This window comes from Coenobita brevimanus, chromosome 26 (genome assembly GCF_032717465.1).
Source record: "Coenobita brevimanus isolate Jiangsu-jjx chromosome 26, ASM3271746v2, whole genome shotgun sequence".
Taxonomy (NCBI): domain Eukaryota; kingdom Metazoa; phylum Arthropoda; class Malacostraca; order Decapoda; family Coenobitidae; genus Coenobita; species Coenobita brevimanus.
In genome coordinates, this window is record NC_136979.1 from 8,160,932 (window position 1) to 8,188,421 (window position 27,490).

At 43.6% G+C, this 27,490-nt stretch overlaps 1 protein-coding gene across 1 annotated transcript in view; it reads left to right on the top strand.

Annotated features, from left to right (window-relative positions):
• Positions 1-27,490, top strand: part of Cog1 (conserved oligomeric Golgi complex subunit 1) — a 236,970-nt gene that overhangs the window by 54,945 nt on the left and 154,535 nt on the right. Inside the window, exons 4-7 of the mRNA XM_080268130.1 lie at positions 10,602-10,715; positions 11,203-11,404; positions 15,491-15,632; positions 26,576-26,691. Of these exons, the coding sequence (XP_080124256.1) occupies positions 10,602-10,715; positions 11,203-11,404; positions 15,491-15,632; positions 26,576-26,691 (574 nt within the window). The remainder of the gene's footprint in view (positions 1-10,601; positions 10,716-11,202; positions 11,405-15,490; positions 15,633-26,575; positions 26,692-27,490) is intronic.

Consider the following 27,490-nt stretch of genomic DNA (forward strand, 5'->3'; position numbering starts at 1 on the left):
AATTCCTGGGGCCTTTCCCAGCTTAATCTTCTTCATCGCTTCCACTACTTCCGACCTACTGATCTCTTCCTCCCTCCTCTCATCTCTTCTTCTCCCAGCCATTCCCCAACCATTTATACTCACACTGCTCTCACTCTCTACATTCAACAAATCCTCAAAGTGCTCCTTCCATCTCCTCAATTTCTCTCTCTTCTCTACCAACAATCTATTATTCCTATCTTTCACTCCCCTACTATTTCCCCTTTCACACATCCTTACTTTCTTTACCTCCTTCCAAAACAATTTCTTACTCTCCCTCCATTTCACACTCAGATTCCTCCCAAACTCTTCATCCACTTTCTTCTTACTCTCCTTCACCAGTCTCTTAACCTCCCTTCTCCTGCTCACATATACCTCTCTCTTCTCTGCCATACCAAGTATAATGTTCTAGGATTAATCTCTGATTTTTGGCGAATATTTTCCTACAGGTACTCAGACCGCGTTACAACCCCGCCACTTGGGGGGGAACGACTGTACACATCCGCGTTTAAGGGGTCAATCACGAGTATGAACGTTGCCCCCTCTTGGCTTATACCCATTTTCATTCCTTTCCTGAGAGCTTGGTATGAAGCCAGTGAGTTTCTAAAAGAGATGAATCTGATCTTCAGCTGTTCTCTCTCTCTCTCTCTCTCCCTCTCTCTCTCTCTCTCTCTCTCTCTCATTTTGAAGGAATCGCAAAGTTATCATACAAAATGTACGATAATAAAAAATGCTATTGTACATCGTACCGAAGGTGAATTTATCGTATATATTACAACATTTAACGTACATATGGCAACAGTGTGGGAGTGGCAGCCAGTGTTGGTGAGCTGGCAACTTAGCCAGACACCGCCTACCACCAGTCTAGGCCACGTAGATGTTTGCAGGCGGATTTGCGTTTGCGGAAGTGCTTCTGCAAGCGCAAAAACACAAATTTGCGTAGACTTTGTTGCAGCCGCAATTCTGCAAACGAAATCGCACCTCCGCAGTTGCGGAATTTGCGGTTTGCAGAAGTGATTGCGGAAGTGCCCAGCTCTGCTGACAAGTGTGGAGGTGGATGAAAAGTAGACACCACCAACCACTGTGCAAGGCAAGTGTAATGCTAGGTGAAAAAGGCCCGACTCCTTGGCCCTAGAACACCTAACGTGTAGCGGGGTCCTCTTTCGAGACCAGGGCTTAGTGCAATAAAGAGAGGTAGGACACAAAAACTCCGGGCAACAACCTTTACACATATATTACTTCAGTCAGACACAGGACAGAACAGCAGATAGTACAACACAATATATGGTGGATAATAAATCTTAACTAGATAATCAGTATATCACAGGATACTAGCTTAACAGACACTGATGCTAACACTCTGGATTTAGTGCACAGGTTTACTTAGAACACAGGGTCGCAGTTCACGTGGGGGAGCAGGGGGTTAGTCTCACAAGGGGGTGAAGGGGTGACGCGCTGAGAGTCCGATTATAGTTATAGTACAGTATCCTCGCGTCCAACACGCTTTAGTCCAGCACGATTCACGTCCAGCACAGAGAGCAAATAATTAGTATTATTTAATACGATTTAATTACTGCAACACGAGTGTGTTAGCATAACACGCACAGAGCTCCGAGAAGTGGGCGAAATCCGCAGAGTTCACCTCTAGCACGATCACCCCCGGTCCAACACGGTCATACTGGACATTCCCATGATGATGATAGCCAATGAAAACTTCTGATCAAGTAGCCTTCCCCGCCCACTATCGTGACATGATCGTGATGCCGCTCAATTAAAAACGCTTCTGCTGTCACGTGATGTTTTGTCTAAATTTCTCCCGCCACAGCGCCACTCAGTCACATAATTCGCATTGGAAGGTGCTTTTTTCTTGCTGCATTTTCTGCCCTTGTTACTGCATTTTACCCTGCTCACGATGCCTAGGAAGCCTTCTGAGAACCCCAAGAAGCGTCGGCACCTCCCTCAGGCCACCAAGCTAGAAAGCATTGAGAGGAAGAAGAAAGGGGAGAGGAAAGTTGACATTGCCAAGGCCTACGACATGAATAAAGCCAACATGAGGACCATAATAAAAAACCAAGACAAGATCCTGGCAGCCGAAGGCTATCACACGGCACTTCATACCAGGTTTGTCGAGGATACGATGGTAAATCGGAACGGTAACGTGGTAAAATTGCCGACGATACCACGGGCATTTGGAATTCATCTGGATGGATCCCTGCCGAGGATACGACGGGCAAAACGGTGTGACCAAAACCCAGGCGACTCGACAGAGAATGTATCGTACTACAGCATTGAACATTTAGCCTGACACTGAATACATATTAATATTTTAGAATAAATATCAATTGTTTTGAAACCCTTCTCATCAGCGTGTGTACCAGTTTATAAACAAAGTTGCTTCTCCTTATTCTCTACCGAGTCAGCAACAGTGATCACTTTCCACAGTCATGAGACGGGGCTCTGGCAACAGTGTGAGAAGCATGCCCTTTGCCGAGGATACGAGGAACGTGTGTGATAACGTCCAAGTTTTGTTCCACTTAAATCTTCCTTGGCCATTCCTGATACGAGGTACCGTATGATACCTTACAGAGTGCTAGGACAGGCAGAAGCAGGACCTTCCATGGCTGTGGACGAAGATAGTGATTCTGAGTGTGATTTCGAAGGATTTATGAGGGAGGTTGAGGAGCAGCAGCAGCCATTACCCGCTAGTGACGCCAGCAGCCATCCTCCGGGGACCCAGTAGGACTACCTACAGCCTTGGATACCACCTTCCATTCCCAGCAAGCCCACCAACACTATCCTAAAAGGTTAGTTATCATTCGTAGCACAGTACCATTTATTATAATTACAATAGTACCAATATATGTATAGGTATATGGTAGGTATTTAGGGTGACTTTTCCTAGGGTTGCTGACATAATTCATTTTTCCCCATAAGCTCTATTGTTTGTCCAATATGTTTTTGGTCCAACACGGGACCCATGCATGACAATATTTCCGTGTTGGACGCGAGGGTACTGTAATATTGAGTGGGAATTGATGTTACAGATTCTGACTTGGTATTTTCTGGTAGCAAGGGGGTTTTGATAATTGATTACATTACTAATCCAGGTTTTCACATACGCGTCAAATGCCGAGAGGAGATTTACTAAGGGAGGGGGTTAAGACACTGAGAGTCTCGTTGTGTTTATGGTAATATGAGCAGGAGGGTATTATTAACACTTTCTCTTCACTATTTCCTGGTAGCAAGGGACATTTGGATAATTTACTAATGAGAATCTCTTGGGTTGGGAGTCTTACTGATTTCATACAAGGGCGTCACTCCGTGAGTCTGTTTCACCTGTATTTAGACTCTGCACTCATTATTAGTCCTACCCGTGGTATTACTTATTCCCCTGTTATCTTCTCGTGAACACTTGGCCTGTTATTCGGGGTGCATTATGTCATTATATTTCTGTTACACTAACTTGGGGCAACATCACATTTAACATAAGTCACTTATACGGTGGGGGCGGCAGGGAGACATGCCAGCGACGATTTTGCCGGAACAGGGGCACCGCCAGGGGAGGGCGTGCCAAGAGGGCACGGGACAACTCGCAGGGGCGTCTTCTCTCGTCTGGGGCTGCAGGTGGCAAAGGGGCCCGTATTCTCCGGGCTGGGTACAGGGGTGTGGCCCTCAGGACTGGGGCCAAACAGGTCCAGAAATCTCTGGCTTAGGTCTCGGCCGGAGGTGGAGGTCTTCTGCCGTCGGGGCGTAGGGAGATCTCGCCCGGGCATCCTGGGGAGGGCCTGGAGTACCCTAGGATTGTGGCCCCCAGAGTCAAGGGGCGCCGTCAGGGAGGGGCTGCGGCACCGACCTGAATCAGGGTCCATCAAGTGGGTCTTCTCCAGGGCCAGGCGTAGGGAGCAGAGGCCAGGGGAGCCTGTAGGGCCTCTCCAGGATCCTTCTGCGTCTCCTGCATCGGGAGTCCGGGCACTCGTCTCGCGCTGGGGTGGCAGCACTGCTTTCACCTGTCTCTGGCCGTGGGGCCCGGCTACTGGCCGTGGCTGCCCAAGGGTGCGGCTATGAGGCGCTAAGGCCCGGCTGCTGGCTTTGGCTTGAGTGGGGGAATCAGCACGCCTCTGGACACCTTTGGAGTGGCTACCGGCCATCTGATGAAGGTGTGAGCGGCTCCAGGCCGTCTCCTGCAGGAGGGAGGGGGAGCGGCTGCAGGCCGACTCGGGGGCAGCACCTTTGGAGCGGCTATCGGCCGTCTGATGAAGGCGGGAGCGACTACAGGCCATCTCCTTCTGCCGGAGGGAGGAGCGGCTACAGGCCGACTCGGGAGCAACGCCTTCGGAGCGGCTACTGGCCGTCTGACGAAGGCGGGAGCAGCCACAGGCCGTCTCCTTCTGCCGGAGGGAGGAGCGGCTACCGGCCGTCTGACGACGGTGGGAGCGACTACAGGCCGTCTCCTTCTGCCAGGGGGAGGAGTGGCTATAGGCCGACTCCTGCAGGAGGGGGTGTAGGGCGGCTACAGGCAGTCCCTGGAAGAGCATCTTCTGACGAATGCGGGAGCGGCTACCGGCCGCCTCCTGATTACCTTCAGGTTGGTGAGACACCGATAGGCTACAGGCACACTCCTGTTGAAGGTTGGAGTGGCTACAGGCCAACCCCTGAGGGGCGCTGTTTGGAGCTGGATAGGCAGCTCCACCCCGATCTGATCCGGCGGTACCTCTCCCCGAAGGTAGTGTTCAATTCCTGCTAGGGCGACGGTGAGACGGCTGAGTGTCATATGGGCTCATGGCCCGGGCTGACTTGTGCCGTTGTCGCACTGCGTCCTGCGGTTCGGCTGTGGCTCCTTCGTGGGGTCTTGGTGGGGGTGTCAGGGAGTTTCCAGGGGCACAGTGCTGTAGCTCACGCATGTTACCTGTCGGGGAGTTTCTGGGGCCACTATGCTGTAGCTAACGCATGTTACCTGTCGGGGAGTTTCTGGGGCCACTATGCTGTAGCTCACGCATGTTACCTGTCGGGGAGTTTCTGGGGCCACTATGCTGTAGCTCACGCATGTTACCTGTTGGGAAGTTTCTGGGGGCACTATGCTGTAGCTCACACATTTTAGCAAGTATTGTATCACCCTGTCTGACCATACATTAAAGACAAAGATGCACTTTGCACCATAAGGATATGAGGAGAATGTGAAATACAGTGCAACCTCTAAAATTTAGAGTGCTTTTGTGTACAGATTATATGAACTTTTGAAAAATCAGCCTTTAGCTTTTTGACATGAGGATTGTAGCATGGGCTAACTAACTTGCCTCAGGCATCATATTTTCCATTGTATTTATGACACTACCATTTATCTTTGATCCCTGTTAACTCTGTTTATCTATAGCCAGACACCACAATCCCATAAAAGGTGGCCGTTTGTTTTTGAGTTAGTTGTTCTATGGGGAGGGGCACTAACCCTCCACCAACCTAGTTGTTGACATGTAGGGAACACAAATGGATTGGTTTTATGGTTGCGAGGGGCACTAACCCTCCACCAACCTACTTGCTGACATGTGGGGAACACGAATGGGTTGGTTTTATGGTTGACACCCAAATGGTTTTCTGGCAAAAGCCATTAGGCTTGTGACTCATTGTAAAGCCACCAGAAAAGGAAAGGTGAGTAATAAGAAGTGACAGGAAAGATGGGAGAAATTGGAAGAGAGGAGGACAGGCACAGAAAAAGAATGATAAAGGTGAAGGAAGAAGTAGGCAGTACTTCATCAGATGAGTGGATGATGGTCACCACCATGACCACCTACCACCTGAACATCCTTTGCTACTGGAGTAGTGGAATTTTGATTCCTCTTGTTATTGTAGTTCTGGGTAAACAGACTGCTGGAGGTTTATATGTAATGTAGAGCCACATGGTAATTTACTCAGTTATAGATACAAATCATGTAAGAGAAATACATTAGGGGATTGCTCCCTACCGGCAATCATGCTTATGTTAAAACTGAGTAAAATTTATTAGTTACTGATGTCTAACAAGTGGTGTTCTGTGGTAAAGGGATATTTACCATAATTTCATAAATTATGGTATTCGAACTTTAGATGTTTCCTAACTTCAGACATTTGAATTTTCATGGTTGCACTGTATGGAATGAGATTATGGAAGGCATGCTCCAGGCTATGGGAAATGCCTTCCAAAAGGCACATTCCATCTGAGGGGTTAAGGGGGAGTTTGGATTGAAACAAAAAGAGTGATGGAGGAGGAAAGGGCAGAATGTTAAATGGGAAGGGGTAATAGAAAATTCATGTCCATCCATCCATCATCCAGTCCTACATTGCCCCTTGAGGAGTGTAGGAGCTTGGGGCTAGGCAAGTTGGTCCTGACATTTAAGATGAGAGTGACCGGCCTCACTCATCCCTGAGTGGCATCATGTGAGCAATAAACCTCAGCCACCCCATGGATATAAACCTACACTGGCTAAATCCGATTGGAGCACCTTAATTACCTGCTAAATCACCAGGCGCCAAAATTTGAGTATATTTAAGGAAAATGAGAGTAAACAGGAGAATCTGCTTAATTTTTCTTCTCATCCCTTACTGATTCATTGTTTTCATTTTTGAAGGCTCCAAGATCTTGTATGCATCGGCCATGGTCACCTAATGGCTGCTTTCCATGCTGCTCGATCTGTGGCAGCCTCCCTGTTCAGTCTCTTAACCCTGACTTTGTCCCATAATGATTTCGTCCCACGTCTTTCTCGGTCTGCCGTTCGCAGCCCCACCCCCAGTATTAACGCTTTTCACTTCCTGCACCCAATTATCATCCCCCATCCTCTCCACATGCCCAAACCATCTCAGTCTACCTCTCCTCACCACAACACCAATATACTCCAATCCCATCCTGCCTCTCAACTCTTCCATCATAAACCCAGCCTCCCCTCCCCCCAGGCCTTGCACACAGGGACATGCTGCACATCCTACTAATCATTGTCATTTCTGTATCTTTGAGCCTGCAAATATCCTCTTCTGTATCTGCCCAGGTCTCACTAGTATTACATTCCTAACACATGTTGTATACAAAGACCACTTAGCATGTAGGGAGAGTCCTCTCAAGGTCAGGAGAGGCAGCAGCTCCCTGAACTTCTTCCAACCACTTCTCACCCTAGCCACAGAGCTAGCTCCAGCCCCACCTCCAGCTCTTAACATCTCTCAAATAACAATACTCTTCCACACACTCAAGAGTCTCAACAGCAAGTTCAGTCATGCCTGATAATCTGCACCTGCTTTCCCCAACACGCCGCACTCATAAAATCAGTATTATCTCGCTGTCTACCTCTAATACTGCTAGGTCTCTTGTGCACCCATTTACCACAAACACTTCCCACACCCTTGTGGCAGATTGCACATGGCCACTCTCCCTCTTCTTTGATAGTACTGCCACCAACCCTTGATATCTTCACTTTTATGTTATCTGCATTTACTCTTAATCCCTTCTGCCCCATACCATCTCTCCACTTCGTAAATCTTTCCTCCGCCTCCCTTTCATTCTTTGCAATCAACACCTAATCATCAGCATACAACATCTCCCATGGGAGTCCATTTCTAAAGTCACGTGAGAGGGCTTCAAGTACCATGATAAACAACAAGGGACTCAAAACTGACCCGTGATGCACACCAGCATTCATGGAAAACTCATCACTCAAATCTCCATTCATATTTACCTGGGTGCGAGTGCTCACATAACTGGCCATAACCAGCCTAACCAACCACTCCTCCAACCCAAGCTTTCTCATTGCTCACATCACCACCTCTCTAGGGACTCTGTCAAAAGCCTTCTCCAGATTAATAAAAATAAAGTACAGTTCCCTTTTCTTTCCTCCTGATGCTGTCGAACAATGAATATGGCATCAGTGGTCCTCCTGCCTGGCATAAACCCGAACTACATGTCATCAATATTCACTCTTTCCCTAATCATACCTTCTAGAACTCTCTCCATCACCTTCATTATCTGATCCGAAAGCTTTATACCTCTATAATTTCCTCTTTCCAGGGCATCACCCTTCCCCTTGTACACATTTACAATTAAACTTTTCAGCCAGTCATCTGGGACAACACACACATCCATCCATCCATCCATCATCCACTCCTACGTTGCCCCATGAGGAGTGTAGGAGCCTGGGGCTAGGCAGTTGGTCCTGACATTTAAGATGAGAGTGACCAACCTCACTCATCCCTGAGTGGCATTACGTGAGCATTAGACCTGAACCAACCCTTGGATATAAACCTTCACCGGCTCAATCCGATTGGAGCACAATAATTACCCACTAAACCACCAGGTGCCAAAATTTGGTTATTCAGTATGGTTACCACCCAGCATAGTAAATGGTTTCCTGGTGTACAGGAAACCGTTTGGCTTGTCACTCAGTGTAGAGTCACTCACAGGCAGAAGGAACCACTCATATATAATCATATGTATCAGGTCAGTGACTAACCTCACCCCTGTATCTCCTGAGGCCATCAACATTTCGGCAGTCAACCTAGATCCACCTGCTGCCTTCCCCACCTGCATCCTACCTATTGCTTCACTCACAGTAGCAGCATCAGTCAAAGGCCAAGGGCCAAACACTGAATCTGCTGGCTCCAAACCTTCTCTGAACAACTGGCTATAATGCTCTCTCTCCATGCATCTTTAATATCCCCACTGTTCACCACTACCCTTCCTTCTTCATTCTTCACACACTGTTTACCTATACAGTAATATCCCACTTATCCCTCTTCACCTGATTTGCCACCTTAAGTATCATATTTTTCCTTTCCACACGATTTAGATTATCAAGTAAAAGTCTCCGTGACTCTGACTTCATCCCGTATACCTCTCTTCTAGTCCTACGCTTGGCAGCCAAGTATTTCTCCATGTTACCACCCTTCTTCCATTCCCAGAAAAGCCTTCGTAACTGCAGCTTCTACACCCTCATCCCACCACCAAGTTACTTTATGTCTTGGTGGGCCTCTTGTCCAAACGCATATTGCATCAGTAACACTCATGTAGTTGTTCATGAGGGATCTCAACCGTTCATTAACGCCTCTGTCAACAGCCCCCTGTTCAGCCATCACACTCCTCATCTCGCTGTAGAAGGCGTCTCTAACTGCTTAGTTTTCCAGTTTTCATATTTTCCTCCTAGGTACATATTTCCTCTTTTTGATCACTTGTTCTTTAAGCACCATGTCACAAATCAACAATTTGTGCTGCAGCACACATTCCTCGCTTTCTAATACAGTAATCACTCTAATATCCGGACGCCCAATATCCGAACATCCCCACTATCCGGACATAAGAATGTTTCATACTGTACTTTTTTCCATACTATACTTACCTCATTTCACTCTTTAATGTCCTTTATTGGTGTGAATAGGGTGTTAGGAGCTATGCACGTGCAGTAGGAAGGTGTTTTTCTGAGTTAGGCTAGGTTAGGGTCCATAAGTACCAGTCCAGGAGCCAGTCACCAGAATGTTTATTATTGTATGAACCTACTTCTAAACCCTCATTTTATGTTTCTTTTCATTTATTTCAGTCATTTATGTGCCTTATTGGTGTGATTTGGGTCTTAAATAGGTGCTATGCATGTCCAGAGGGAGTTGTATAGGTGTTTCTCTGAGTTAGGGTCCATAAGTACAAGTCCATAAGCTGGGGCCCAATATCCGGACAGAACCAATATCCGGACCTACCTATGGCTTTATTACGTCGGATATTGGAGTGATTACTTTTTGTTAAAATTAATTTAGCTTTTCCATCACCTTTTTTTTTTTCTCAGTTAATTGACTCTCACCGATACAGATGATGATGATGATGTCTTTGCTTTCTCCATTTCATTGTTGCTTCAGTTCTTATTACTTCTGTTTCATTTTCCTCTTTGTCTATTTTTGCTTGTTCAGTACCTCTTCACATATAAGATGTGCAGAGATCATATTTTATGCATTATATTATATCACATAACATTGAGATTGATAAGTGAAGGAAAAATAGTTGATTAATTAACTCACTTCATCAGATATGAAAGGTCAAAGCCACACAAAGGAGTGTATTTTGTTTGGAAGAGTAGTAGTGCCAAAAAGTAGGTCCATCACTTTATAACAAAATTGAGCCACCCAAATCCATGCAAATGGCAATTTCATTGTCATGGACTCCTTCATGTAGTAAATAAAAGCTTAGAAATATAATGCTGGAATAAGCATGGATCCATGGAGGTGTAGCCCAGTTTGCTGGGCCTTTTGTGATAGGTGGGCCTTCATCTCTGATCTTGTATTCAGTATCAACACAAGGTCATAACCAGTTCTTATAGGAAACTGCTATTTACATCGGTGGTTTGTTATCAGAAATAAATGAATTTTGTTATATTTTTTATGTTATTCACTCTAGTTTGGCTTTGAAGTGTTTAGTAGCTTTACTAAGGTAAAATCACAATCAAACAATCTTGTATGCACTGTAAGCTGAAGTTTTTATAAATAAGATCCTTTGTCTCAGGCTTGCCCTCTGTCTGCATGTATGGTGTAAGAAACTGGGATAGGATGATTATGTAGATTTATTATTTATTTATTTTTTCCCCCCTTAGGTGACCTCATGGTTTCCAGTCATTGAACGACAATGGATTAATATAACACAGTTCCGTTCCACAATAGTGCGGGGCTGCTCTTCACTCATCAGCTCTGAAGTTGATGATATAGAGGTAGGAGTGTCATCTCTTATACTATGAGAGATTTAAACTGTTTCATTTTTTCTAATAAGTTAATTAAGGGAAGCATCTCAAACCTTAAGATATATATTCTATTTCATACATACCCTGTAGAATGAATAAGACCCTAGGAATATTGTGTTGGCCTTTTATATATATATATATATATATATATATACACGGTATATATATATGTAATCAGAGGGAAGCATCCAGCCCATATTAAGGTAAAACTTATATCAGTTGTCTTTAAGTTAAAGTTTATCTGGAACACTTCAGGATTTTATTTTGCTTGCAGCCAGTTAGTATTATTTGAGTTAGGAACATAACATGCCTCTTCACACTTATTATGGCTAGGGCATTGAAGAATTTTATTCTGGATGAAGCCTTTTGTGTGGCATATGTTAAACTTCTCAATCAGAAATATAGAGGGTGCCTGTCCAGTAAGGATATAGGAAATGTTTGTCCTTTCTCCCTATAGGCTGTGGTTGATGCAGTGGTTTCTGTGATGCTAGTAGAGGGTGGCAGCATGGCAGATGCCCTGTCTTTGGTGCTGCGGCTGCGTCACTCGGCGCTCACAGCAGCTCTCCAGCCACGCCCATCGGCTACTGCCAAAGCTCAGATTGCTCACTTTACTACACTCTTCCTTGCTTCTCTCACCACCATACATGCTGTCTTTGTTGGTAAGGTTTCTAAAATACTGACACTTAAAATTGTAAGGCACAGAAATAGGAACACGAAAAACATACAGTTCCCTCGCGTCCAACACGCGTTTGTCCAGCACGATTCATGTCCAGCACGGAGAGCAAAAAATTAGTATGATTTAATACGATTTAAGTACTGTTAAACGGATGCGTAAGCATAACATGGACGGAGCTCCGAGAAGTGGGCGAAATCCACAGAGTTGGCCTCTAGCACGATCACGTCTGGTCCAACACGGTCATACTGGACGTTCCCGTGACGCTGAGAGCCAATCAAAACTTCTGATCAAGTAGCCTCCCCCGCCCGCTATCGTGACATGATCGTGATGTCGCCCAATGAAAAACGCTTCTGCTCTCACGTGATGTTTTGTTTAAATTTCTCCTGCCACAGTGCTACTCAGTCGCATAATTCGCACTGGATGGTGATTTTTTCTTGCTGCATTTTCTACCCTTGCTACTGCATTTTACTCAGCTCATGATGCCTAGGAAGCCTTCTGAGAACCCCAAGAAGTGGCGGCACCTCCCTCAGGCCACCAAGCTAGAATTCATTGAGAGGCAGAAGAAAGGGGAGAGGAATTTCGAAGGATTTATGAGGGAGGTTGAGGAGGAGCAGCAGCCATTACCCACTAGTGACACCAGCAGCCATCCTCCGGGGACCCAGTAGGACTACCTAGAGCCTCGGATACCACCTTCCATTCCCAACAAGCCCACCAACACTATCCTAAAAGATTAGTTATCATTCATAGTACAGTACCATTCATTATAAGCACAGCAGTACTAATATATGTATAGGTATGTGGTAGGTATACTGTATAGGGTGACTTTTCCTAGGGTTGCTGACATAATTCATTTTTCCCCATAAGCTCTGTTGTTTGTCCAACACGTTTTTGGTCCAACACGGGACTCATGCATGACAATATTACCGTGTTGGACGCAAGGGTACTGTATAAGTATAGATGAAGAAGAGCTGTCAGCACACTGCCCTGTGAAATGGGCTCAGCAGTTGTTCACTCTATTGAAGCTTAGGAAATTCTTGGCTCCTGTTTATAGACAGACCATTTACTCTTATTTTTTCTGTAATCCCAATGGGATGGAGACCATTCTTTTGATTTCCAAGTTAAAAAAAAATAAAGGGGGTGAAACCCATGCTTTGTGCATCCATGCAGTAGGCACACTTCATCAGTATTGAAGTGGGACAAAGGTGTGTGATGTCCCTATCACAGATGTCAAGACAATTGAATGTCAAAGAAAAGGTCTTTAAATGTTGTTGCCCAATCCCAGTCTATCTGGCTAAGCAAAATTGCTGACCAGAGGCAAACAGTTGCTTCTGCTGAGCCACTCTAGAGCTACAGTGCAGTAAAATCACTGTGCAGGGATCTGGTACCTGTCTGTGGTAAACAGTGTCCCACCAGGCTTAGACTAAGGTCTCTCCCTGGGGGTAGGGGGTTTTCAAGAATACTCCCCCAGTATCCCTGCTTGTCATACGAGGCGACGAAAAGTGTTGGTGGTGGGTTAGTGCCTCACCCCATAAAAAGGACTAACTAAACAAGTGAATAAAGCGCCTCGGACCAGAATCACCATACGTTGACGACTAAGGAATGGACAAAGGCCATTCTGAGGGTGGGGACATGGAATGTGAGAGGAGTGAATGATGAAGTGAAAGAGAGAGAGATTGTTCAGGTGCATGAGGATGCACGAGTGGATATATGTGAATTGATTGAAACGAAATGGAAAGGTGAAAGGGTGAGAGAATGAGAATATGGTTTAGGTATATGTGCGGGAGTTAATGAGAATGAGAGGGCAAGAGAGGGAGTATGTCTGATGATAAGCAAGAAGTGGAAGGAGAATATAAGAGAGTATGGAACAATGGGTGCAACGATTGTATGGGTGAGGATGAAAGTAGGTATACAAGCATGGGTGATTGTATGTGTGTATGCTCCAACAGAGGACCGAGTGGCAAGAGTGAAAGATGAGTTTTGGGTGAGTGTAGAAGCATGTATGGACAAAATTGAGAGGAGCTAGAGAGTGCTTTTGATTGGAAACATGAATGGCAAAGTTGGGAATGTACGAGTGGATGGAGTGGTTGGTCAGTGGGGTGTGCCAGCTGAAGTAGGTGGGAATGGTAGTGCTTTGGTGGACATCTGTGCTGGTAAGGGGTTGGCAATAGCCAACACCTACTTTCGGCATAAGATGATCCACCAGTGTACCTGGAGAGTAATGAGGAGGGTGGACGGTGAACTTGTTCAACGTAAGGCAATGATAGACTATGTGTATGTGGATGAGCGAATGAGAAGACAAGTGTTGAATGCAAGAGTGTGGAGAGGGTGGGGGAATGGAGTCTCGGACCATCACTTAGTGACGGCCAAGGTAAGGCTGCAAAGAAAATGGTTGAAGAGACAAAGGGGAAGACAGGAGGAAACAGCTCCTATGAGAAGAGTGGAGAACTTGCAAGATAGTGAGAAAATGGCAGACTATAAGAGCATAGTGGAAGAAAGATTGGGAAGGTATGAGTTAGAGCAGATGGAAGGGGTGGAAGACGTATGTAAGATATTCACGGAAGAGATAGGCGCAGCGTGTGGGTGGTTTGTGGAGTGAGGAGGAGATGCAAGGGTGTGCAAGTGACAGCATGGTGGAATGATGAGGTGAAACGAGCTGTGGAACAAAAGAAGGCATATAGTGAATGGTTAGCAAGTAGAGGTAGGGGAGAAGATGCAAGAGAGAAGAGAGAGGTATATGTGAGCAGGAGATGGGAGGTGAAGAGACTGGTGAAGGAGAGTAAGAAGAAAGTGGATGAAGAGTTTGGGAGGAATCTGGAGATGCAGGGGTGTGCAAGTGAGCGCATGGTGAAATGATGAGGTGAAACGAGCTGTGGAACAAAAGTAGAATATAGTGAATGGTTAGCGTGTAGAGGTAGGGGAGAAGATGCGAGAGAGAAGAGAGAGGTATATGTGAGCAGGGGAAGGGAGGTGAAGAGACTGGTGAAGGAGCGTAAGAAGAAAGTGGATGAAGTGTTTGGGAGGAATCTGAGTGTTAAATGGAGGGAGAGTAAGAAATTGTTTTGGAAGGAGGTAAAGAAAGTAAGGCAGTGTAAAAGAGGAAATAGTAGGGGAGTGAAAGTTAGGAATAATAGATTGTTGGTGGAGAAGAGAGAGAAATTGAGGAGATGGAAGGAGCACTTTGAGGATTTGTTGAATGTAGAGAGTGAGAGCAGTGCAAGTATCAGTGGTTGGGGAATGGCTGGGAGAAGAAGAGATGAGAAGAGGGAGGAAGAGATCAGTAGGGTGGAAGTAATGGAAACAGTGAAGAAGATCAAGTTGGGAAAGGCCCAAGGAATTGATGAAGAGTGTGGTGAAATGCTGAGGTATGGGGGTTAGATTGTTGTGGAATGGATATGGAAGTTGTGTAGGTTAGCTTGGGAAGAGGGAAGGGTTCCAGAGGACTGGAAATCAGGTATAATTGTTCCTTTATACAAAGGAAAAGGGGAGAGAGAAGTATGTGGTAACCACAGGGGTATTTGCCTTCTTAGTGTGACTGGAAAAATATATGGTAGAATACTCATTGATAGAGTTAGGCATATAACAGAGGAGCTAGTTGGAGAAGAACAAGGGGGATTTAGGAAGGGAAAAGGGTGTGTAGATCAGATATTTGTTCTAAGATGTTTAGTGGAGAAGTATCAAGAGAAAGAAAGTGTATGCTGTCTTCATGGCCTTGGAGAAAGCTTATGACAGAATAGATAGGAAGGTATGTGGGTAGTTACTAAACCACCAGGTGCCAAAATTTGGTTATATGGTTACCACCCAGCATATTCAATGGTTTCCTGGTATACAGGAAACCATTTGGCATGGCACTCAGTGCAGAGTCACCCATGGGCAGAATGAAGAGGAGAGAATGAAGGAATGAAAGACAGAAGAGGGAGTGTAAAGTCACCCGTAGGCAGAAGGATGAGGAAAGAATGAAAGAAAGATAGAAGAAGATGGAAGGAATGAAGGATGGAGGAGAGGAAAGGGCAGAAACCTGAGAGCAGTACTACATCAAGTGAGTGGATTTATTATTATTAATTTTTAACAGATGGGAGTGATGGGAAGAGTCGGCTGGAGCAGCGTGTGGAGGAAGTGGTGTCTGGAGAAGGCAAGGAGCCCTCACCCATTTCACTACTTCAGGAGTCCTCTCTTACCCTCTCATTTCTTCCTCACTCCATCAGGAACTTCAGGTACTTCAGATTATATTGATATTACATGTTCACTTTCTTAGTCTTTTTGTTCATTAACATCTAGTTCTTTACTGTACCATATGGAGAATAAGGGTCCAGGGCAAGGCTGCTCAGTTCATACCAGGGCTAGGCTGTGTAGTTCAGACATTTAACCCCTCAATGGCTGTGATTCCAGAAATCGTCGGGACCCTGTGGCTGGCCCCAGCACCATTTTTTTAAAATTTGAATATATACATATATTTATATATATATATACTGTGTATATATGTATATATATATACTGTGTATATATATATATATATATATATATATATACACACACAGGTAAGCCCTTAATTCACGCAAGGGTTAGGTTCTCAGACCCTTCGCGTATGTGGTAAATTCGCGTATATGTTCTGCCCTTGTGTGCACATAATTACGCATGTCTGTTAAGTATATTACATCTGAATAATACTGTTTATGCACTACATACACCTTATAAACTAGCATAAAGTATGAAAAACAACAAAAATGTAAGAAATTTAACACTGAAACCTGACAAGCACAGGCGTAGGTGGAGACACTTCAGCAGCCTGGTGCACAAGCCCTCACTGCCTCCCATATGCTACATTCTGCCTTCTTTATTGTATGAACAGTTGACTCATTCACCCCAAACATGCGGTTCCAAGACAATTCACAGGTTCCAAGACAATTCACAGGCGTAGGTGGAGACACTTTAGCAGTCTGGAGCACAAGCCCTCACTGTCTCCCGTATGCTAAGTTCTCCTTCTTTATTGTATGAACAGTTGACTCACCCCAAACATACGGTTCTAAGACAATTCACCATCAAGTCAATTCACTGTCAAAACATGGACAATTCCCCATCATTCTATTAATATGCTTATTATTGATTAATTAATACTTTAATAAGTAATATTCAGAGGGATTTTATAACTCATATAAGTAAAAAACTAATGTACTGTACTTGCTAAATAAACTGACATGTAAATAAATGACGGGGAATCGTCCTGACGGAGAATTGTCGCCGACATTCCTCCCTGAAGTTTGTCCAACACTTTAACTTTCTCTGTCAGCAACATCACTTTACTAGTCCGTTTTGGTGTGTTACCACATGCATCACTAGCACTATGCTTAGGCTCCATGTTGGCAGACAAGGCAAGCAATCACTGGAAGGCAGAAAAATAAGCCACAAATAACGATTGGCCAGTCATTCATGGTTCGACCTTCGGATTCAAACTGACTGTGGTGAGTGGTAGACCGACCTCCCACACACACACACACACACACACACACACACACACACACACACACATATGTATGCACACGGAGAGCAAGTAGGCATTTTTATATTTTATTTATTTCTCTTATATATTAAAATTATTTATTTGAATACTATAATTTTGTTTTAATTATTGTACGAAAAATTCGTGTATAACCGAAATCGTGTGAAAAAAGTTCGCGTGAATTAAGGGCTTACCTGTATATGTGTATATATATATACAGTACAGTATATATATATATATATATATATATATATATATATATATATATATACAGTATATATATATATATATATATATATATATATATATATATACAGTATATATATATATATATATATATATATATATATATATATATATATGTATATATATATATATATATATATATATATATATGCCGTGGCTCAGTGGGTTATAGCGCTCTACTCTGACCGAAGGGTTGGAGGATTGAATCCACCCAAGGGTCATTGGTAGACATCAGGAAGGGCATCCGGTCATAAAATGCTACACGCTCCAGTTCAAAATTTCTCTACCCAGGGGCAACGCCTTAGCCCTTCAGGGATACCAGGCGTAAAACCAAATCATTATATATATATATATATATATATATATATATATATATATATATATGTATATATATATATATATATATATATATATATATATATATATATATATATATATATATATATATATATATGTATATATATATATATATATATATATATATATATATATATATATATATTCTATCTATCTATCTATCTATTGCCAGACGCCTCAATCCCGTTTGGGGTGGCCACAAACAAATCGCCTCCAAGTCGCCCTGTCCCCCGCCATTTCCCTGCCCTCCACCCAACACACCCCCCCCACCCTCATACACCTCTCCCCCCCATCCCGCCCACTCAACCTCCGCCTCCCCCTCCCTCCTCCCCCCTCCACCTCACTCACATATATATATATATATATATATATATATATATATATATATATATATATATATATATATATTTATTTATTTATTTATCACCTCCCCCCATGATTTCCTCATGGCTGACATTAAAATTTCTTCAGCTGATGTATTTTCTGCCATCACTTGCCTTAATACTAACAAGGCATATGGGCCTGATGGAGTCCCTGCTGTTGTCCTCAAGAACTGTGCATCTGTTCTCACACCCTGCCTAAGTAAACTGTTTTGCCTTTGTCTTTCAACTTGTACCTGTCCTTCTTGCTGGAAGTTTGCTTTCGTTCAGCCAGTCCCAAAGAAGGGTGACCATTCCCAACCGTCTAACTATTGTCCAGTTCCTTTAACATCCTTTGTCTCAAAAGTTTTCGAGTCAATTCTTGACAGAAAAATTTTAAAACATCTTCCTTATCACAACCTTCTTTTTGATCATCAGTATGGGTTCCATCAGGGACGCTCCACTGGCGCTCTTCTCACCTACCTTTCAGACTCCTGGTCATCCTCCTTTTGGGACTTTGGCAAAAGCTTTGCCATTGCAGTTGACATCTCGAAAGCTTTCGATCGAGTCTAACATAAATCTTTAATTTCCAAACTTGAAATTGGGATGTGTCATGTCTCCATGGTTGTTTAATCTGTGTATGCATGGGGTTATAAAAGAGATACAAGGTAGGGCAGTGGATGTTGGAGTGGCCCTAATGAGAGAGGGCATTGTTTGGAAACTCCCTGTACTGTTGTTTTCAGATGATACTGTGTTGTTAAGTGAAGATGAAGGGGAGCTGCAAGGCTTTGTGGATGAGTTTGGGAAAGTGTGTAAGAAACGGAATTTAAAGGTGAATGTAGGGAAGAGTAAAGTTATGGTCTTCGAGAGAGGTGAAGTCAGTGAATGTACAGTGAGGTTGTATGTTGAGGAAATGGAAAATGTGAGTACGTTTAAGTACTTGGGTAGTGTGATGAGTAAGGATGGAAGTTTGGAGGGTGAAGTGCTTGAAAGGGTACAACAAGGAAGAAAGATTGCTGGTTCCTTGAAGGCAGTGATAAGAAACAAGGAAGTGAGCATGGAAGTGAAAAAGTTATTACATGACAGTATTGTGATACCAACTGTGACGTATGGAAGTGAAGCTTGGACATTTTTGGAGGGACTCAAGTCAGAAGCGAGAGCAGTGGAAATGAGTTATTTAAGAGGAGCCTGTGGAGTCACATGGAGAGACAGACTGACAAATGAGGATGTGAAGGAGCATTGTGGTGTGGATATGGATGTGATAGGAAGCATTAGGAGTAATAGGAAGCATTAGGAGTAACAACTGAGGTGGTTTGGCTATGTGGAGATGATGGAGAATGAGAGACTGACGAAGAGAGTGTATATGAGTGAGGTGGAGGGGGAGAGAGGGAGGGGAAGGCCAAGGATGAGACTGAGGGATGGAGTGGAGAGGTATATGAGAGAGGGTGGTGTAAATTGGGAGCAGGGCAGTGAAATGGCGTGGGTCAGGGTGACATGGAGGCAATTTGATTGTGGCCACCCCATATAAGGGATTAAGATGTCTGGCAATAGATAGATAGTTATTTGCTGGAGATGCAGCTGGAGCTCTTTGGTTTGGGTAAGGGTGGTTGGAGGAAGTTCAGGGAGCTGTTCTTTCGCCTGACATTGAGAGGGCTCTCCCTCCTTGCTAAGGGATATTTGTATGTAGCATTTGTTAGGAGTGTAATGCTGTATGGTAGCAAGACCTGGGCAGTAAAGGAAGAGGCTATTTATAGGTACAGTCATACTGAGGTGACAGTGATTAGTTGAATGTGTAGTGTTTCCTTGAATGTGAGGCCAGGTGGCACTAGAATTGAGATTGTAGGGTTGAGAAGGAGGATGTGACATGAATGTATTGGTGTTGTAATGAGGAGGAATAGATTAAGGTGGTTTTAGCATGTTAAGAGACTGGAGGATTGGCCTTGAATGTACTGTATTTGTGTTGTGAGGAGGAGGGGTAGATTAAGATGGTTTAGGTATGTTAATAGGATGAAGGATAAGACTTCATTGTATTGGTGTTGTGATGAGGAGCACTAGATTAAGATGATTGAGGCATATTGAGAGGATGTGTCATGTCTCCATGGTTGTTCAGTCTGTATATGGATGGGGTGATAAAAGAGATACAAGGTAGAGCAGTGGATGTTGGAGTGGCCCTAATGAGAGAGGGCGGCGTTTGGAAACTTCCTGTACTGCTGTTTGCAGGTGGTAATGTCTTGTTAAATGACGACGAAGGAGAACTGCAAGGCTTTGTGAATGAGTTTGGGAGTGTGTGTAAGAAATGGAATCTAAAGGTGAATGTAAGGAATAGTAAAGTTACTGGTATAGTCTTTGACAGAAATGGAAGTCACTGAATTTACAATGAGGTTGGAAAATGAGGACATGGAAAATGTTAGTGCATTTAAGTACTTAGGTAGTGTGCTGAGTAAGGATGGAAGTTTGGAGGGTGAAGTGCTTGAAAGGGTACAAGGAAGAAAGGTTACTGGTTCTTTGAAAGCAGTGACAAGAAATAGGGAACTGAGCATGGAAGCACGAAAGTCGCTGCATGATAGTACTGTAACATCAGCTCTAACAAATGGAAGTGAAATGTGGATCTTGTTGGAAGAACACAAGTCAAGAGTGAGAGCAGTGGAAATGAGTTGTTTGGGAGGAGGGTGAGGAGTTACATGGAGAAAGAGACTGACACATAGGGAAGTGAAGGAGCGATGTGGTATGGACGTAGATGTGATAGAAAGCATTAAGAGAAGTATATTGAGGTGGTTTGGCCTTGTGGAGGGGATGGAGAGTGAGAGACTAATGAAGAGAGTGTATGTGAGTGAGGTGGAGGGAGGGGGAGAGGGAGGGGGAGGCTGAGGATGAGATGGAAGGATGGAGTGGAAAGGTATATGAGAAAGTGGGGTGTGAGCTGGGAGGAGGGCAGTGTAATGGCAGGGGACAGAGCGACATGAGACAATTTGTTTGTGACTACCTCTTACAGGCTTAAAGCATCTGGTAATAGAAAGATAGAGAGAGGATGGAGGATGGGATTTGAATGTGTTGGTGTTGTGATGAGGATAGAGTAAGATGGGTTAGCCATATTGAGAGGTTGGAGGTTGAAAGTTGGATGTAGAAGGTGAGGTTTGTGAATGTTGAGGGTAGAGTTGCAAGAGACAGTCCAAAAGAGACTCGAGATGAGGTCATACAGTGTGATCTCAGGGATAAGGGACAGAATAAAGAGGCTGCCAGAGATTGAGCAGCGTGGAGAGTTGCCATTAGGTGACTAAGTCCGACACATGGAAACATGTTGGAGCCTTTATAAATGATACAGTATGATACCTACTGTATATGCACCTAGAAGAGAAGAAATAGAAAAACTAATCTTGATTGGAAAAACAGAGGGAAGAACAAAAAGATGACCAAATGAGAAGTATATGGATGGGATAATAAGAGATGTTCATGGAAGTTGGTCAGTGCCAGAATTACACCCCATCCTAATGGAAAGAATCACATACAGTGATTGTTGTCATCCTCAGTGACATGGCAGGTTGAAGTGGAGGAATTTTTTGATGCAGTTGAAGAATGGGAAGGCAGAAGGCATTGATGAGGTAAGTGCAGAGATGATTAGCCCCTTTGCTATGGTGACATCCTTTCCAGTGTACAGTATTCTTGTTTCTTCTAAATCATTGTATTGAGCTTAGTAGTGACTTTTCAAACTGAAGGAGTTAGATATACCAAGTAGCCTTCATTAATCCATTTCAGAATGAGGGGCCTTTCTTAAATTGAGCAGAACTGTTGAGACTAGGGGGGGGGGGGAATCATTGAACTGAAAGGGAAGTGCAGTGGGGAGACTGGAATTAAATGTTTGTTAGAAAGATATGGCAAAGCTTGGATGAGTGGAATTGTATCAGTAGAGTGGAAAAAGTCTGTGATTGTACCTAGTACTGTATAAGGAATAAAGGTGATCAAAGTGAGTGCAAAAATTGTGACATAAGTGTGCTGAGTGTTATTGGAAAGGTATAGGGGAAAGTTGTCATAGTGTAACTTTATCAGAAGGCTGGGTGAGTGATGAACATGGGGTTGGCTTTAGGAGTGGAAGGGGATGTGTGGATCAGATATTTGCAGTGAGACTGATGGAGAAAACTAGTGACAAAGAATGCAAGGTATGTATGGATTTATGGATCTGGAAAAATGGTACAGCAGAGTAAATAGAGAAGGCTGTGGAAGGTTTTGAATAAGTATGGTGTGACTAGAGAGTTGTTGAATGGTGTCAGAAGAGTTTTCATGATGGTATTGAAGACATTATATTGATGGTATTGAATCCTGTACAAGAGTTAGATGGGTGACTAAGTGAGTGGTTTGAGATCAGTGATGGAGTGAGACAGGAATGTGTGATGTCATTATGGCTGCTCAGTATATGTATTTGTACAGGATGAGGTTGTGAGAATGGGTATGGAGAGGGATGAGGTTAGTAATGGTGGAGTATCTCAGATCTGATGTATGCAGCTGATTCTGTGTTCCTTCCCAGTTGTAGACAAGAGCTTGGCGATTGGTGCAGAGTTCTGTGAGTGTCTTTGAGCATTGGGCTTGGAAGGACAGCAAATGCAAAGGAGCAAAATGATTGTTGTTGAGAGAGAAGGTGACTCATGGGGATGTGAAGGTGCTTGGAGAGCTTGTATTTATTATGAAATGCATACATTTGTTCATGTTTACAATGTTGTAGTGGAGTCAGGATTCATGGAGCTTGAATGGTGATTGAATGAGATTTAGTTGGGAAAACTTTTGATAATTCTCCCTCTACCATGTTTTTTCTTTATCTTTGGACCCCACTTTGCTCAGTCTTTTGGTGGGAAAAAGAGATCAAGTTGATGATGATGACAGCAACATTGATTCTGTACTTTGCTTAGACATACAGTTTTCAACTGTAGTGATAAAATGAATGATAACCAGACATGGTTGGAAGTGAAATATAGGGTGGGAGGGCAGGAGGAGAAGTAATTTAAAGTAAATAAGACAAAACTGTATAATTGGGAAACATTCACTGTCAGTACTTTATATTATTGAGAGTGTATATGATATAATCATTATTGCTTTGTAACCAAATCTTTAGTTCTGAAGACTTTCTGTAATGTTTCATGTAATGTTGAAAGCATCACAAGAAATACTCCAGTGTGTCTGAGTTCATGGTTTAAACATTTCTTGCACCAATAGTTATAATGTTTTTCAGTATCATTTTAAATAGCACCTGCTGCATATTGATATTACTCTTAACTCATATACAGTACTCTTAAATTATTACTGATCACATGTCATAAATATTGGCCATTTAAACCTTAGCTCTCAGATAACCTTATTTACATTGTTTCCGGATCAGCATGCTCATATTACACAGGCCGATAGGGACACATCTGCTGTTGACTATACTGTTGGTTCCTGTTATGACAGTGAGATGCATTTGGGAAAACCCATTGCTGAACTGGAGTATCATTTACCAGGGAACTTAAAACATAGAAAGTATAGAGATGCATTAGGGAGCCTTGGGATTCACTCCCGATCCAAGTCCAAAACCCACCCAGTTGAGTCCACAACAAGTTTCTAGCTCACCTAATCCACCTTTGAACCACACTTAGCACCACTAGCACCACCACATGCAGCACTCTTACCAAACATGATCACCTTATTTAGCTAAAATTAACACAATAAATCATTCAGAATGACAGTAAATCACACTCCACTGTTTACTAGCACTGCGGGAACACAGTTACAATCAGCAACAATACGTTGCAATGCAAGATGGTGATGTAACACGATATAGCACAGGCAAGTGCAAAGGAGGCCTTCACTCGGTCGCTGATGCTGGGAAAAGGATGCCTGGAGCGTGGGAGCCCACGCCACAAGACAGCAATGGTTGTGCCACTGCAGAGAGTTGCTGTTGATTCTTCGCATGTAAACAATGTCAGCCATCTTGCTGGGCACGGGTACCCACCTGGTGTGCGTGGCTCAAAAAAAGAATCGGATAACTGGGGACTGGGCATCGATAGGAGGGAAAGAGTGTTTTTTTTTTTTACATCGCATAAAGGGGGATCGTATAGCGAGGTGTTACTGCACAGTAAAAGTCCGCTCATTCGGCGTCTGGTTTTATGGTATTTCTGGTCTTTCGGCAGTTTTCATAAATAGCCCTATTACAAAATTTCTCTGCTCTTACGGCACATATGCTGAGCCAATTGGGTCCTGCGACAGGGTCACCGGCTCGCCATTGGCACCTGTGTGCCCATAGTTGCCAATTTGGCGGTGTTGGTGCAAAATCTAGCGCTTTTTATAATAATTTAGCGATTTTCATAATAATTTTGTACCAATATACATTAGATTTTCTTATACAGTATATCTGGAGCATTTTGAAGTCCAATTTAGTGCGAAAATTTGAACAGTTCACCTATATCTTAGGGCATTTTAAAGTTGACCTTAGGGCTTTTGAAGATTTCTGCTTGCCAACGCTGTATGCGCCGTTGGCCATCGTGACTCGTGAGTGTCTGGTTTTGTGAACGGGACCTTTCAAAAGTTTGAAAACTTCATCGTGCTATTTTACAGTGTACGTATGTAAATACACCTAGGTTAAGGTAAGTTCATGTGTATTGCATCATTAAGTACATTAAATATAAGTTGCTTATGAAATATTAGTACTTAGGGTTGACCAGTAATACTTGCTAGACACTGTGATTGCATTGGGGTGACTGACCATGATTGCTAGAAACTTATTGGCAGATTTTCCCGGTCATCCGGCAGTTTATGCTCTTTAGTCACCTGCTTGGTCCTGAAGATGTCGAATGAGAGGACCTTTACTATGCCCACTACTGCACATGCTGCCTGATTATTTACTCACCAGACTTGTAGACTTTGGTTCCATCTTCCTTTAAAAAAAAAAAAAAAAATTATAGGGAGCAAGGAGTGTGTGCTGCAACACAAGTTACTGATATGTGACAAGGTGCTTAAGGAGCGGTTGATGAAAAAGAGGACCTGTGCACCTAGGAGGAAAATATGGAAGTTGAAAAACCAAGCAGTAAGGGATGCCTTCTATTGTGAGATGAGTAGAGTGGTGGCTGAACAGGGAGATGTTGAAAGAAGTGTTAATGAACAGTACAGAGTCCTCAAGAACAATGTCTTGAGAGTTACTCATTCAATCTGTGGATGGACAGGGGGGGCCTCCCAAGACATAAAGTAACTTGATGGTGGAATGAGGGTGTAGAAGCTGCAGTTAAGGAGAAAAGAAGGCTTTTCTGGGAATGAAAGAAGGGTGAATGTGGATGAGATGCAGTTTGGGTTTATGCCAAGCAAAGACACCAGTGATGCCATATTCATTGTTTGACAACCTCTGGAAAAATATGCAGGAAAGAAGAGGGATCTGTACTTTGTTTTTGTTGATATGGAGAAGACCTTTGACAAAGTCCTTAGGCAGGTGATGAATTGGGCATTGAGAAAGCTTGGGATTGAAGAGTGGCTGATTAGAGTGGTTATGGCTATTTATGTGGGTGCTCGCACCCAGGTAAGGGTGAATGGAGATTTAAGTGATGAGTATTCCTTGAATGTTGGTGTGCATCAGGGGTCAGTTTTGAGCCCCTGGTTGTTTATCGTGATACTTGAAGCCCTCTCACGTGACTTCAGAAATGGACTCACATGGGAGATGTTGTATGCTTATGATTTAGTGTTGATTGCAGAGAATGAAAGGGAGGCACAGAGGAAAGATTTAGGTAGTGGAGTGATGGTTTGGGGCACAAGGGTTTAAGAGTAAATGCAGATAAAACAAAAGTGACGGTATCTTGAGCTGGTGGCGGTACAGTCAAAGAAGAGGGAGAGTGGCCATGTGCAGTTTGCCACAAGGACATGAGAAGTAATTCAATCTTGTGCAGTGTTTGTGATAAGTGGTTGCATAAGAGATGTAGCAGTATTAGAGGTAGACTGCGAGATTATACTGATTTCATGTGTGTGGTGTGTAGGGGAGAGCCTGTGGAGATTGTCAGGCATGAAAGGATTGAACTCGCTGGTGAGCCTCTTAAGTGTGTGGAAGAATTTTGTTATCTGGGAGCTATGTAGTGTGCTGGAGGTGGGGCTGGAGCTAGCTCAGTGGCTAGAGTGAGGAGTGGTTGGAAGAAGTTCAAGAAGTTATTGTCTTTCTTGACACTGAAAAGGCTCTCCGTCCGTGCTAAGGGATCTTTGTATGCGACATATGTTAAGAGTGTAATGGTATGTGATTGTGAGACCTGGGCAGTAAAGGAAGAGGATATTTGCAGGCTCAAAGATACAGAAATGACAATAATTAGGTGGATGTGCAATGTGTCTGTGAGTGCAAGGCCTGGGGGGGGCTAGGGTTACGATGGAAGAGTTGAGAGTTAGGATGGGACTGAGGTGTATTGGTGTTGTGATGGGGAGAGATAGGTTGAGATGATTTGGGCATGTGAAGAGGATGTGGGATAATACTTGGGTGCAGAAAGCGAGAAGTGTTAACTTTAGGGGTAGGGTTGCGAGAGGTAGACCATAAAAGACCTGGGACAAGGTCATTGAGTGTGACCTCAGTCATAAGGGACTGAATAGAGAGGCTGCTAGAGATTGAGCAGCATGGAGAGCAGCCATTCACTGACCAAGGCTGATGTGTGCAAGCATGTTGGAGCCCTGGAAAATGAAATGTATTCATCTATATACTTCCCCCCACCAGGCCAGCAGTGCAGAGCAGTACCAGGACATTACAAAAGGACTACATCAGGAAGGAGGTGGGGTCATGGCTGGAGAAGGTGCTTAAAGAGGCCTCGCAAGCTCTCACTACACTTCTCTGTAAGTAAGCACACACACACACACACACACACACACACACACACACACACACACACACACACACACACACACACACACACACACACACACACACACACACGAACAGCCGGAGAGAGAGGACGTCCCAGGCATCGCTCCTGACCTTGAGTAGTTTCAGGAATTTTGTCTGTCCTGTCTCCTAGGGTCTTTCTTTAAATTTAAAATAATGAAAGTTGGTAGACTACCAAAAATGTAAAGATTTGTTGGCAATAGTATACATGAATGTTTGTGGCTTATTGGTAACAGCTGTTTAGGTACTTGACCGGTACGTTAAAGATGGCCGAAAATGTAAACAATGAGGGAATGGAATTTCAAGGATTTGATGCTAATACTAATGTCATGGACCTGGTGAAAACATTAATTATGAGGATTAGTGAACTCGAAAAAAAAGTAGAGAATCTAGTGATAAAGGATGTGTCAGGAAATACGGAAACCACCATACAGAGTCTAATCCAGTCCAACGAAACAGCCAATGAAGAGATTGAGAATTTGAAGAGGGAAAATGTTGAACTGAGGAGGAAACTTGAAGAGAGTACTAATAAAACGGAGAAGGTGAGTACTGTACTAGAAGAACACAAGGCAAAGTGGGCACACGTAGAGGAAGAACAGAAAGAAGTGGTCAGCTTAAGAGAGATCATCCAGGAAGAAAGGGAAATGAACAAGAAAGAAATGGAAGAAAATGTAGTGAAAATACTGAAGAAAAAAGAGAAAATAGTGAGAGAAACTGTAGAAAGGAACAGATGTGTAATAGTATTTGGAA